We start from the raw sequence: 13,860 nt of genomic DNA, 5'->3' as shown, positions 1-13,860 counted from the left end.
TAACACTATTTAAGCTCAGGGGAAAGTCAGCTTGGTCTAGCTCAGGTAACTGACTCCTCTATGAATTAGATCAAGTAGTATAAATGTGGCCTCAGAGAGCCCTATCCTGTGGGTGAAGATGTATAATTCTTGAGGGCTTGTGGGGTGGGCATCTCCCAGAGGTGGCTCCTGTACCTCCCCAAATTCTGTATCAAGTTCAAAAGGTGGAGCAGTAAGTCTTAGCCTGTCCTCGCAGAAGATAGAATCAACCTTCACCAGCCTGGGGACCTCTAGCTGACTCATCAGATCATCCTTCTGAACTTTTCTCCCTCTTTCTTGAAACCAGTGAAAGTGACCTAATAATATGAGAGGGATTGTACCTTGCTCAAACATCAGGCCAAGTTATCTTCCTGGAAGAGAAAGAGAAGAAAGAGTACTAGAAAAGTGTGCGTCTCCGATCATTGTCTGAAAAGCCTAGAATCAAGCTTGGAGTTTGAACAAGGATTCCAGAAAATGAGGCCTATAGGATTCTGAAATGAACCACGAGGGAAGTAGGATCTGCACCTTCCTGCTTCCATTTATAACATTTTAGGGATGAGAAATGACTCCTTTATCACATGTCTGTTTAGTGAAGGGCTCTTATGCGTTGGTCGTAGGCTATGAGGGGCCTCTGTGTTGCCATGAAAAGCATCAATGACATTCTCGCATTCCAGCTCTAGCTGGACAGGACAAACACTCAGTGAGGCACTATTGGGGATGACCAATGATCATGTGAAGACACTGTAGGAGGACACAACCAGGGACCACCCAAAACTATGAGATACAGCAACCCAACGATCATAAGAGACACTATAGGGCAAGAGAGACAAAAAGGGTTGAGGTGTTGCCTTGCATGAAGCCAACCCCAGTTTGGTCCCTGGTACTACATATAGCTCCCCAAACACCACCAGGAGAGATCTCTGAGCACATAGACCGGAGTAAGCCCTCAACACCACTGGGTATAGTTTAAAAATTTTTAAAAAACACCCAATCGAACAAAATATGAAATATGAGACACTATTGAGGACAGTCCAACAACCATGGAAGAAAGTAGCATCACTCCCCAAGGCCCCTAGTGATGAAACGATCTGCTTGCCCAGGAGAAGCTTCTTTTCATTCTGGTCCTTCCTGCAGCTTGCTTTCCATCAGGCAGTTTAGACTCTACATTGGTCCTTAGTAATCTTGAAAAAAATTCTTGCCTCTGGCCTCCAGAAACACTGGTCTTCTTCTGCTATAGCAGGATTTTGGTACTCATTGTCCCTCTGCTCAGAGCACCCTGTCCCCTGGGGGGAAAAAAGCCATCCACCCAGGCAGATGTCTGTGTCCTCATTTCTCTGTGCCCACAGCACCCAGAAAAGTCTCTGGCACCGAGAACTGTTAAATGTGTGTGCCTATCAGGCCAGAGTCCCTTGTGGGCCACTGGAGGTGTGGCTGGAGCAAGTCCATGTGTGTGATGAATGTCTGGAGTCGGGTGAGAGACAGGACCTGCTGCCCCTCTCACAGACAAGATGGGATGAGATGAGTCGAGATGAGACAGAGGCTTAGATTTTGGCTGAGGAGCTCTGGCTCCACATGCTCACTTTGATGAGGGTTGGCTTGGTCTCCCATGCCTAAACTCTTGCTCTTTCGACTTCCCCACCCAGCCTTCCTTAGTTATGCTGCCTCTCCTCCTCCCGTCTCCCAGGAGCTTGGAAACAGTCCACACCCACCCAGACTTGTGCCACCCCTTGAATGCATGGCATTTGGCACTATTTCCCTGGTGGCTGCGGGACTCATTTTCTTGGCTGTGTTCCTCCTCGTGCTGGGAGCGCTACAGTCTGAGCCTTGGAATGTAACGAATGTGGGTCTTGCCCTTTCAGAGAGGTCCCTCTTCTGCAGGGGCAATAGCTTCTGGGTCGGAGTGGAGCTTGCAGGCTGCACTGCCCTGAAACTTGGCTGCTCCCATCGTGGGAACTTCCCTCCTTAGCCTCCCACTGTCCCCAGGGCCATGGGTGCTGCCTGACTATACAGAGGAAAGAGCTGCTTCTTATCCCTGCATCTTGACCATTTCTTTTGAGCTTCCAAAGCATCCCCGAGCAAGCCCCTTTTGCCCCAAACTACAACTCAGGGCCCCTATTCTCCTACAGTCGTGGGCTACGTGCTCCTACCCTCCGTCTGTACTCATGGGAAACAGAAATGGAAATGTTGAGCAGTGTGATCCGGCTCCTTCTGCGAGGGCTTGGGGGTCTCTCACCCAGATTTGAGAACACCCCAGAACAGTGCTTTCCAAGGAGACCTGGCCAGAAGGACATCACCCCGGGCCCCATGCCCAGCAGAACCTTTTGTAAATTCTTGAAACTGCATAAACAAGGGACCCTACATTTTATTTCACATCATCATCACGGTCCTCCCGTTGTTCATCAGTTTGCTCGAGCGGGCCCAGTAATGTCTCCATCATGAGACTTGTTGTTACTGTGTTTGGCATATTGAATACATCATGGGTAGCTTGCCAGGCTCTGCCGTGCAGGCAAGATACTCTCGGTAGCTTGCCGTTAGTACATTTTATTTATTTATATTTTATTGAATCACCATGAGATACAGTTACAAACTTTCATGTTTAATTACAATCACACAATGACCAAACACCCATCCGTCCACCAGTGCACATTCCCCACCACCAATCGCCCCAGTATACCCCCCTTTCCTACTCTCCCCCGGCCTTCATGGCAGACAATTTCCCCCATACTCTCACTCTACTTTTGGGCATTATGGTTGGCAATACAGATACTGAGAGGTTATCATGTTTGGGGGCTCTACAGTTTTGTCTTTTGTGGGGGCACAAGGTGTTCAGAAGGCCCAGGGTTCCCAGCGATAACTCGGTACTAGGCCAGCAAGTGGTTCAAGGATATGTTTTTATTTTAAGCTCGATGGTTTTGGAAAACATCCAGGCCACCTTCATAGTGTTTGGAGGCCCCGGGGCAGTACCTGGGGAAGGTCAGGAGAACATGGGGTACCAAGGATTGAACAGGGGTCAGTCACATGCAAGATAAGCACCTTAACCTGAGTGCTGTCTCTCAGGCCTGGTACATTTTTCTCTTGCACTAGGCCTTGCAAATCAGCGGCGTGCTAGACAGCCAGGTGCTAGACCCTCGACTGAGCCAGCTTCGCTCCGGAAGCAGCTGCTGTCAGAGTCCATTTCAGCCTCTTGGGGGGGACCCTCCCATCCCACCATCCTGCCCCACTGCCTCCCACCTTTCCCTGCTTTCCCTTTCTGTCATTTCTCCATTTATACTTATGAATTACAGCAGGGCAAAGGTTTTGGGGGAGATATCCCTAGGGGGAACAAAATCCAGTACCATATACTCAGCTCTCACACCCAATCAGGGTGATTTGAAACAAGCACTTCTTTGCTTTTGACACCAGGAGTGATTCTTGGAGTGTATGGATCGACTCCCTCTCGTCCGTGGGTTCTTTCCCTTTGTGTGTCTTCCTTAAAGAGAAGCACCTTCTGGCTCCCCCTACTTCTTTCCTCTGATGGCTTCTCTGACTCTGCTTTCTGCTCACACTGAGCAGGGCTAGAGCATCAAGGCCCTCCCAGGTCCTCCTACTGTCTGGGTCACGGCTGCCTCCCAGTGCTGAATGTGTCCAGTTTTGTGGGGGCTCACCCCTCTCTTCTTTTTTGTTTTTTTGCTTGTTGGGTCACACCTGGAAATGCCCAGGGATTACTCCTGGTTTTGCACTCAGGAATTACTCCTGGCAGTGCTCAGGGGACCATATGGGATGCTGGGAATCGGACCCGGGTCGGCCTTGTGCAAGGCAAATGCCCCACCTGCTGTGCTATCGCTTCAGCCCCTCCCCCTCTCTTTTGCATGTGTCTCTGGACTTTGCCAGTACGTGTGCCTGGCTGGTCCTAGCCTGTGGCCTGGGACCCCAGTAGCCTGGCCTCTTGTTCTGACTATGTATCATTTACCAGCTGCATCTTCCAGGAGAATGGCAGATCTGCCTGGCTCTTAGAGTTCTCCCCTCTGAAGGATGAGGAGCAAAGTCCACCTTCCTCAGGTGGTTGAGGCTGGGTTGGGGGTGGGGGGTTGGAGAGGGGGCAAGGGGGCCGTTCTGTGCATCCATCCATATGTTCTTATATACCATGTACTATCCAAAAGAGTGCACGGAGAGTGGAATAGAAAAGAAAGGTTTTAGAGGGGGCCAGAGAGATAGTACAGTGGGTAAGGAGCTTGCCTGCATCACTGCCTGCATCTGCTGCATCTGCATCACAGGTGCAATCTCTGGCACTGCACCAAAAGCACCACCAGGAGAGATTCCTGAGCACGGAACCAGGAATAAGTCCTGAATGCTGCTAGGCATGACCGGGAAACCAAAAACTTAAATAAACAAAAATAAAATCTCTTTTTAAAAAAGAGAGAGAGAGAGAGAAAGAGAGAGAGAGAGAGAGAGAGAGAGAGAGAGAGAGAGAGAGGCTAGAGCGATAGTACAGTGGGTAAGGTGTTTGCCTTGCATGCGGCCAATGTGGGTTCATCCCATATGGTTCCCTGACCTGAGCACCACCAGGAGTAATTCCTGAGTGCAAAGCCAGGAGTAACCCCTGTGCATTGCCAGGTGTGACCCAAAAAGTCAAAAAAAGAGAGAGAGAAGAGAGAGAGAGAGAAGCTTTATTGTCAAGAAAACCACTTCAATTGGGAAGCTAGTCCATCGGGGTCAGGCTGCAGGGTTCACTGTGGAGAGATGAGCCAGGATCCACTTTGATGAGCCATACTGGCTTCCACCAGGAAACTCGTGTGGATTCCTGAGGGGAATGTGGCGTCTGCACAGCTGAGGGACATACAATGGACACACATCACACATCCTAGGATCAGAAAGTGGTGGAGAGGCATGGCAGGGTGTGTTTGTAGCCTGGTGAGGAGAAAGGCGGCCCACCCACCGTCTCCTTGACTTTCCTGCGGGTGGGGATCTGGGATCCTCATCACTACTATTGGCTTCTCCCGGAGACAGGTGACCACCCCCTGCTAGTGCCCAGCCTCAGGCCAAGCCATCTCTAACCCCAGAGAGCCCAAGTGTGGGTGTATGTGTGTGTTAGGGTTGGTGGGAGGGGAAGCAGAGAAGAGAAGGGGCAAAGCTGCAAAAAGTTTCGACAGTCCCTCAGAGCAAGTGGCTGCTGGCCCCTGAGAAGGCGGCTTTATGGCGATGGGGGCTTAGGGCGGCGGCAGTTACTTCTCTGGGGTCTGAGAGGTGGGATGGGCACTGCCTGGCCCGACCTGCGCTGAAGGGCCTGTAATTGTGGTCTCGGGAGTCCCTCGGGCCTCCCTCGTAGCTCTTTGGAGGGGGAACTGGATAAGGCTTAGAACAGAGGGTGCCTGCTGACTCCCTGCCAATCACACTGACCTTTGTCCCTCTCGGCTCTTCATTCCTAGAGCGTTCACGAGCCCACGGGCCCCAGTGAGGGTTACCTGCAGCTGGAGGAGCTGGTGAAGCAAGTGGTGTCTCCCTTCCTTGGCATCAGCGAGGAGCGAGGCCTCCCGGGCCCCACCTTTGCACTGGGTAAGCGGCGTGCTCCAGAGCTTGTGGGAGACCAGGACAAACGGCACCTTCCCCAGCCACATTCTGGGCTGTTGCTCCCCATAGGGGTCCCCGCACACCCCTGCTATCTCCCCCCTCTCAACCCCCTGCTGTCCTGGGTCTCAGCAATCTTGTCCCCACCCAAGCGAGAGCTGCTCGGGAAGTTAAGGTGCTTGGCTTGCATGCCGCTGACTCCAGTTCAATCCCCCAAACACCACCGGGGTGGCACTGAACCCCCTCCCACAGGATGACCAGGAAATCCCAGTAACCCCCCAGCACTTCAGGGTCTCACCTGCATCATATCCTTGGTGCTCACATTGAACCACTGGCCTGCTTAACAGAAATGCCCGGGGATGAGGGGGTGGCGGTGGGCATTAGGGTGGCCCTGGCTTCTTATATACCACTAAGGAGACCTCCTCCACAAACATGCCAGATGGAGAGCAGGCAGTGCCAAGATTGGCACACGCCAAATTGGTGCAAAGGCGGAAGGGAGATTTGAATTGGGGCCCCTCTGCACCCTCTCTTGCTTTAAGGGAGTTTGGGAGAATGTGGAGGGAGTGTGCCCCCTCCCACCCACCTCCCCCACCCCCCATCCCCGGGCCTCACCACTGCAGAAGAAAGGCAGAGCCAGCCAACACAGAGACACCAGATGGACCACAACCAATTGCAAATCAGAGGGTGCACGCCCTAGCCAGCCTCTCGCCTGCCCTTCCCTCACCCTCAGTCCCACTCGCTCACTCAACCCACCCAGATGTGGTGGGCGCAGCAGAAATGACAGCCGAGGAAAGCAGCGTCTGTCCTCCCTGCCCTGAGCTAGGACCCCCACCCCTTCCTATGCTCATTGAGTTTAAGGCAGGGGCATCAGACAACGTGAAGCTGCTCACAGGGGAGTCCGGGGAACCTGGGACCTGGCATGAGCTCTCCTGCCCAGCCAGGCCCAAAGTCTGGAATAGGGGAAGCTTGGATGTCTCTTCAGTTCAGTGAAGAGTCACCTTGGGAGGGGTCCCTGCAATCTCCAGCAGCGAGAAGACAATAGAACATATTTTATCTGGTTCGGAAGCGAAGGCCTGGGGTTAAATTCTTGGACCAAGGACTGTGCTGGCCCAGAGGGGGAAGAGATCCTTCCTCTTTTCATTGCTTTCTGTTATTATTATTCCAGCCTATTACCCAGAAACCCTGTCTTGGGCCCGGGTGCCACAGGCCTGTCAGTGACCAGAACTGACCCATCCCTGCCCCTCCAGATGGAAGGCAGCAGTGAGGAAGTCACAAACAATAGACAATGGTGACTCATCCGCCGAGTGGGAAGCATACAAACCATGGAGTCCATCCGGAGGGGTAGGGAATGGAGATAGAGAAAGGTGTAACCTTAACTTGGAAATCTGGGAGGGCTCCCTAGAGGCAGTGATACCTGTGATGGGTCCCATAGGACAGTTACAAGTTGACAGAGTGAATGTCCCTGGCAAATCCTCTGGCAGGGTGGGGAGAACTGTGAACAGGAAGGCAACAAAGAATGGGGAAGTGAAAAGGTCTCAAAGTTGCCAAGTGGCCATTGGCAAGAGAAGCCACCAAAGGTGGTGTCCGGGTGTCTTGCTGAGCTACTGAGGTCACACCACACCACAGAGCGGGACTGTTTCTGTGACCCAGGGGAGGCCAGTGGGGATGAAGGCCCAGGGGGCTACTGCACCTGGCTTCCAGACCCCCCAGGCCACGTGCCCAAGTCCTCTATTCACAACCCAACCCCACGTTTCCTCTCATCAGACGGTGACGGGGTGTCCCAGGAGGTTCCACAGAGGACCTGCCCGGGCCCTCTCCTTCCTGGGTCTTAGAAGGACCCAAGTCCAGGCATTGGTCCATTCCCGAAAGTGCTCAAGAGCTGCAGCGGCCAAAGGGTGCCGCCCTCCTCAGGGGTCAGCCCTTCCCAGAAGGATGCTCTGGTCCTCAGTGACAGGAGACAACAATGAATACAGCACAGATGAGCAGTTTGAAGAGATGGGCTGGACGGGACCATCCTGTGACTGGGGAAGGCTTGGGCACGTTCACTAGGGCCTGAGTCAGATTGTGAGCCTCTGAGAGGAGCCTGTCCCACACCCCATCACGTTCACATGCTGAGTGGGCATGGGGCATGGGGTCTCAGCACCCTGGCACCTGCTCTCTGATCCAGCAGGGAGTTCTCCCTGGGAGACGTGCCTGTGGGGTGGGTCCCAGGGGGCTTTGTGGGAAGTCTCTCCAATGGAGGGGGGCAGGGGTGCACCTGACACTCAGGCTTGCTTCTGGTTGGAAAACGCAGTGTGAGACCTTGGGTGAACAAGTGTGTATGTTTGTGTGTGTGTGTGTGTGTGTATGTGCATGCGTGATTGCATGCCTGTGTTTGCATTGTATGCATACATGTGCATCCTCCCTCCTGACCCTGCCACTTTTCTGGGGGTTGCGGGGACTGGGGGAGGGGCGCAGTGGGCCAGGGAGAAGATTGCTGGAGGCCAAGCTTGTGTCCTGGTTCGACTTCCCAGTTGATCCCTGGCATTTCCCTGGGCCTTCAGCAGAAGTTTCTGGCACTGGCTCCCTCCACGTCTCCAGCGCTGGAAGCCGCAGCAGGCCCTCTCTCCACTGTTTGGCAGGGAGGTGCTCCTGACAAGCTGGCATTCCAGGCTTTCAGGTGCCAGGGCCCTGGAGAGGGACCCCACAAAGAGCTCACTGTGTAGGGGTCACAGCCTCTTTCTGGCAGCCCCCTGCCGTGGAGCCTGGGAGATCAAAGGCCTGGGAACCGAGTCCCCAACAAAGGTCCCCAGCACGCAGGCCTCATCCCAGGCTGGCTTCACTCTGGGGATTTGAAAGGAGCTGCCACTCCTGGCTCTGTGCAGTGTGGGGTCAATATGGAGCTCAGCGGGGTGCCTGGCGAGGGAGGGAGGGATGAGGGGCCCACCCCCACCCCGTGTGAAAGGCCAGCAAGGAGGCCTGGCGGTAGGTGTCAAGCCCCTCTCTCTGCTTAGAATGGGGAGGGGCAAGTGCTGCAACTTAATTAGCCTTTAAGTGGGGGGATTTCTCCTGAGGGACTTTCCCTGGTGCAAAGGAGGAGAGGAAGGGGAAGGAAGGAATTGTTCAGCCTAGCCTAGCCTGGGGTTAAAGCTTCCAGGGACCCCCCCCCCCCCAACACACACACACACACACACACATACACACACACACACACACACACACCTACTCCCAGGGGAGCCAATCCCATGGATAACACAGCTGATGCACTGTGCATTGGTCTGAGGGTTGGCGCCTGGCTCCAGCTGGAGCTCAGAGAGGTCACTCTGCCCGTGGGACTTGACCCAGCCCGTCGCCCTCAGGATCCCAACTCAGCCATGCAGTCTTGGGAGTCACAAGATTCACTGAGAAAGCAAAAAGAGCTGAGCCTCTCCGGGGTTGCCAGCAGGGGCCACTGTGTGGCTGGGAAGAGTTTAGGCTCTGGGCCAGAGCCAGAGGAGGAAGATGCCGCCCGAGGGTGGGACTGGGGGGTGCCCAGCTGGAGGACAAGGGGGTCATTTTAGGTGAGCATTGGTGTGTGTGCCTCCCCTCCTCCTGAACCCCTGGGGTGTGTGGATATATTTGGGTGTGTGAGTATGTGTGTGTGCTGTGTTAATATGGTGTGTGTGTGTGTGTGTGTGTGTGTGTGTGTGTGTGTGTGTGTGTGTTTATGGGCTGGAGCCATAGCACAATAGCAGGGTGTTTGCCTTGCACGCAGCCAGCCTACCGGCAAGCTACCGAGAGTATCTCGCCCGCACTGCAAAGCCTGGCAAGCTACCCGTGACGTATTCGATATGCCAAACACAGTAACAACAAGTCTCACAATGGAGACGTTACTGGGCCCACTCGAGCAAATTGATGAACAACGAGAGGATAGTGCTACAGTGCTACAGTGTAAGGGTATATGAGTATGTGTTGTGTGGGTGTGTGTATGGTGGGTATATGAGTGTGAGTTTTGTGTGAGTGTGGAAGTATGCACATGTAAGGGGATGTGGATGTGTGACTGTATGTGTGTGTGTTGTGTGAGTGTGGGGCGTTGTGCATGTGTAGGTGTGTATGGGTAGAAGTGTATGTGTGCATGTGTGGATGTGTGATGCATATGGGTATATGCGTATTTGTGAGTTTGTGGGGTGTGTGTAAGTGGGTGTGTACAGGTATATGAGTATGTATGTATATTATGTGAATGTGGGGTGTGTTGGGGGGGTCCCATGAGTAGTTCAGCCAGGGGTGCTGCTCAGACCCTGCAGAGCTGAAGATACCCACTACCCCAGTGGCATGGGCCCTCCAGGACTGCACCCAGCTATACTCAGGGGCCACTTGGTGCCAGGATGGCGCCCTGGCAGGGTGCTCCCTGGGCACTGGCATCCTAACCAATACTGTCTGCGGCCTACAGAGGGATGCTTTTGGACGCAGATCCAGCCAAAACCCAGGGCTTCAGCAGAGGAATTTGGGGCAAACTGGGTGGTGAAGCTGAGGCTGCAGCCAGGAAAGAGACAAGGTTGGGGCCAGAGCGATAGCACAGCGGGTGTTTGCCTTGCACGTGGCCAACCCAGGTTCGATACCCAGCAACCCATACGGTCCCCCGAGCACCGCCAGGGGTGATTCCTGAGTGCAGAGCCAGGAGTAACCCCTGTGCATCACCGAGTGTGACCCAAAAAGTAAAATAATAATAATAACAATAATAATAGAGAGAGAGAGACAAGGTTCCCTGGTGACCATCTACCAGGCAGGGCCTTGGGTGACTGCAGTATGGGACAGCATCTGCACCACCGGTGCCAGAGATCCAGAGTCAAGGGCTGAGGCTCTCTCCTGCCCCTCTTCAACGGGAATCCCGGGGAGCGTCTACCTGCCCGGCCGCTGACAGCCTTTGCCGCCTTCTGCCCTGCAGCCCGGCGCCACTCCAGGGTCCGACCCAAGGCCAGTCTGCTGAACTCCGGCTCCCCAGCGCCGGCCGCCCGGCGACCCCCTCCCGACTCAGCGCTGAGTCCACTCACGGAGCAGGAGGGCGAGGCCTACCTGGAGAAGTGCGGCAGCGTGAGGCGCCACACGGTGGCCAACGCGCACTCGGACATCCAGCTGCTGGCCATGGCCAGCGTGTCGCATCCGGGCCTGGGCGCTGAGCCGGGCAGCGGCAGCGGCAGCAGCGGGGAGGAGCAGCGGCGCCTGCTGCGGCCACCCAACTTCCCCCCGGCCCACCGGCAGTGCTCCAGCGAGCCCAACATCACCGACGGCCCCGACGCCTGCTGCCCGCTGGACCAGGCGGTGGGCGGCGAGCAGGAGGGCTCCGACCTCAACTGTGCGTCCCTCAGCTGAGGCCCCGCCGCGGGCTCGCCCTGGCGGTGCCAGGCTGAGATTGGCACTGTCCGTCCTCTGTCCACCCACCGCCCTGTGCGTGGCCTAGGGGCAATGCTACTTTGTTCCTTTGAGGTGCGGGGTGGGGTGGAGTGAGGGTCCAGGCCTGCTCTGAGTGTCCCGATGGACCACATCTGTTATAAACTTCATCGTGTTTGCGACTGTGACCAGTCCTGGGCCGCCCCACAGGCCCGCATGTCTGTGTCCACTTGCTCGTGGCCAGCCTGGTCAGCGGACTCTGTGCCTCCTCTCAGTTGCTTTCTCCCTCTGCCCTCAGACTGTCCCATGCACCCACCTGCCTTGCTGCTGCTATTGCTGGAGGTTGTGTGGGATGCATGTGGCTTTGGGGTACCCCTTTGGGTTTTGCTGTGATGTGGGGGGTCCATCCTCCCTCCTTCCCTTCTGCCTCTGCTGCCCCTGGCTCTGTGTAGAGCCAAGGCTGCCACATCCTGCCTCCTCCCCCCCCCCCTCCCTGCCCCTCCCCCAAGTGGTGCTGGAATGCACCTTCCTGACTTCCCAATGACTCAGGGAGAGTCTCCCAGTTGGTGGGCTCTCCCCACCTCTGCCCAGATCCCACGTGCTGCCTCCTCCAGGAAGTCTGCTGACTTCCAGAGCTGGGAATGTCCCCCTCTTTCATCAGCCTCAGCATTCCCTCCCTGTATCTTCGTGGTCCCCTCTTCCAGGCTTTTTCCCATGCCCAAGGAACTAACTTCCCTCTCCCTTTTCAGAAACCCACCTTTTCCCTTTTTCGGGGAAGATGGGCCGCCTAATGCCCACCAATTAGTCTGTTCCTGGATTTGACTTGAATTTTTTTTCTTTAATGTGCATCATTACACACACACACACACACACACACACACACACACACACACACACACACTTTGTTTGCAAATATTTGCACGTAAGCTCTTGCACTGTTCATGCCCATAGGTGTGTCTTCAGCCAGAAAAGTGAGCAAACTACAAGACCAGAAGGGACTCAGGAGGAAAGCAATGGAGGTGGGCGGGGCTTGATGGTGGGCGGGGCTCGCCGGTGGGCGGGGTTTCCCAGAGCAGAGGTTCCGAGTTCCAGAAGGATGTGTTGCTCTCTTCTATTTGTTGGGTTTTGGGGAACACTGAGCAGGAGACCGGCTCATTTCATGAACAGAGGCTTGTAACAAAGGGAATAAATGACCCAGTGCTTTGCGGGGGGGGGGGGGGGGTAACTTGAGGGTGTTAAGGGCAGGACCTTTTACAGAGACATTCATCTCTGCTAAAGAAGTACCAAGAAGAGGCCCGAGACATAGTAAATACAGTGGGTAAGGCACTTGCCCTACTTGCCTGCACGTGGCCAACCTGGGTTCAATCTATGGCATCCTATATGTCCCTTGAGCCCTCCAGGAGTGATTCCTGAGTGCAGAGCCAGGAGTAACCCCTGTACCTCTCCAGGTGTGGTGATATATATATATATATATATATATATATATATATATATATATATACACATATATATATATGTGTGTGTGTGTGTGTGTGTGTGTATACCCAGAAGTGCCTGGTACTCATCCCCTGTGAGGTCACAGGCTGTAGTACTGTGCTGTCACTGCTCCTTCCTGCATCATAGCGATCGACAAATAGGTAGGGCATTTGTCTTGCACATGGCCAACCTGAGTTCCATCCCTGAAACTTCATATGGTCCTCTGCTCTGATCCCTGCCAGGCGTGATCTCTGCTCCTTGAGTGCAGAGCCAGAAGCAAGCCCTGAACACCAGTGGGGTGGCCCCCAAACAAACCAACCACCCAGACAAACAAACAAAAAAACACATCTCCCTCTAATTCTGGGTTTTTTTTTTCACTATGAAGTCCTGCTCTCCTTGTATATCACTTTGGACCCCATTGATAACAGCTCCCTTGGCTTTTCTCACTCCTAGCAGGTATCCTGTTGCACCAGGGAAACTTGGCTGATGAAGTCTCAGACTTGGTGATAGCTAGCTCTGCTTTCAGTGTGGCAGGAGGTGGCTGGAGTGGAGGGGGAGATTGACTAGACTCGCACTTGGGGCTGGTTTGCAATTTGAAAGTCAGGTTTAAAAATTTATATCCTTGTCATCCTTCTAAAAGAGCAACGAAGGAGACATGTCTGAAAGAGAGCTGAGGGTTTCAGAACACAAGGGGTGGATGGAGTCCACCACTGCCCAAGGTGCAGTAACAAATGGGACCTCAGGTGGGGAGCAACGTGGTAGGGAGTTGACTTGGTGAGACATTCAACCAATCGCCACTATCCTGTTGGCTACACTTAGTACTTGGGGACTAGTCTTTATTGATCCAGCCAAAGTGACTGATCGTGCTTGGGTTTGCTTTTTTAGTTTACAACATTAACGATACATGCTTTAAAAAAAAAAAAAAGAAGATGGCCTTCTCCATATACCACATAGCTCTGCTGAGGACAGCAGCCATCAGTTAAGTAGGTTGCAGACCCAGCGTAGTCTGCTGCTGCTGCTGCTGCTGCTGGCTCTGAGCCAGTTTACAACGTTGCCTTTGTACACATCGGGTATTCATGTAGTAAATATTTCAGGTTGCACCTCGGTCATTTTTGCTCGTGTTTATGGGCATTTTAACACCTCCCCCCCACCCCCCAGAGCTATTGCGAAAGTGACAGCACTCATGTTTTAAAGCACGTTTTCTTCCCTTTAGGAGAAGGAGATTCATTTTCTGTGTTTAGACGGGGGCTGAGGTTTAATAAGAGGAAGCTGTTATGACTCTCAACTCGAGCTCACAAACCCAAACCCTTTCGTGTCGTCTGTTTCCAAAGCAGATTCAATAAACATTTTGTACACGTTAGCTTGGTCCCCTGTGTGGATGATTGAATTTGGAGCCCATTCAGTCTCTCTAGCATCCCACCCGTGCTCACTCTCCCCGAGCTGCCTGTTCCTGCCTTTGCTGGGTTAGGCCTGCTT

At 53.9% G+C, this 13,860-nt stretch overlaps 1 protein-coding gene across 1 annotated transcript in view; it reads left to right on the top strand.

The window, feature by feature from the left end:
• PRR5L (proline rich 5 like) overlaps window positions 1-11,024 on the top strand; it is a 61,181-nt gene extending 50,157 nt beyond the window's left edge. Inside the window, exons 7-8 of the mRNA XM_056132644.1 lie at window positions 5,424-5,550; window positions 10,466-11,024. Coding sequence (XP_055988619.1) covers window positions 5,424-5,550; window positions 10,466-10,890 — 552 coding nt within the window. The 3' untranslated portion in view covers window positions 10,891-11,024. The remainder of the gene's footprint in view (window positions 1-5,423; window positions 5,551-10,465) is intronic.
• The last annotated feature ends 2,836 nt before the right edge of the window (window positions 11,025-13,860 follow it).

This window comes from Sorex fumeus, unplaced genomic scaffold (genome assembly GCF_029834395.1).
Source record: "Sorex fumeus unplaced genomic scaffold, SorFum_2.1 ptg000007l, whole genome shotgun sequence".
NCBI lineage: Eukaryota > Metazoa > Chordata > Mammalia > Eulipotyphla > Soricidae > Sorex > Sorex fumeus.
This window is presented reverse-complemented; position numbering and strand designations above follow the sequence as displayed.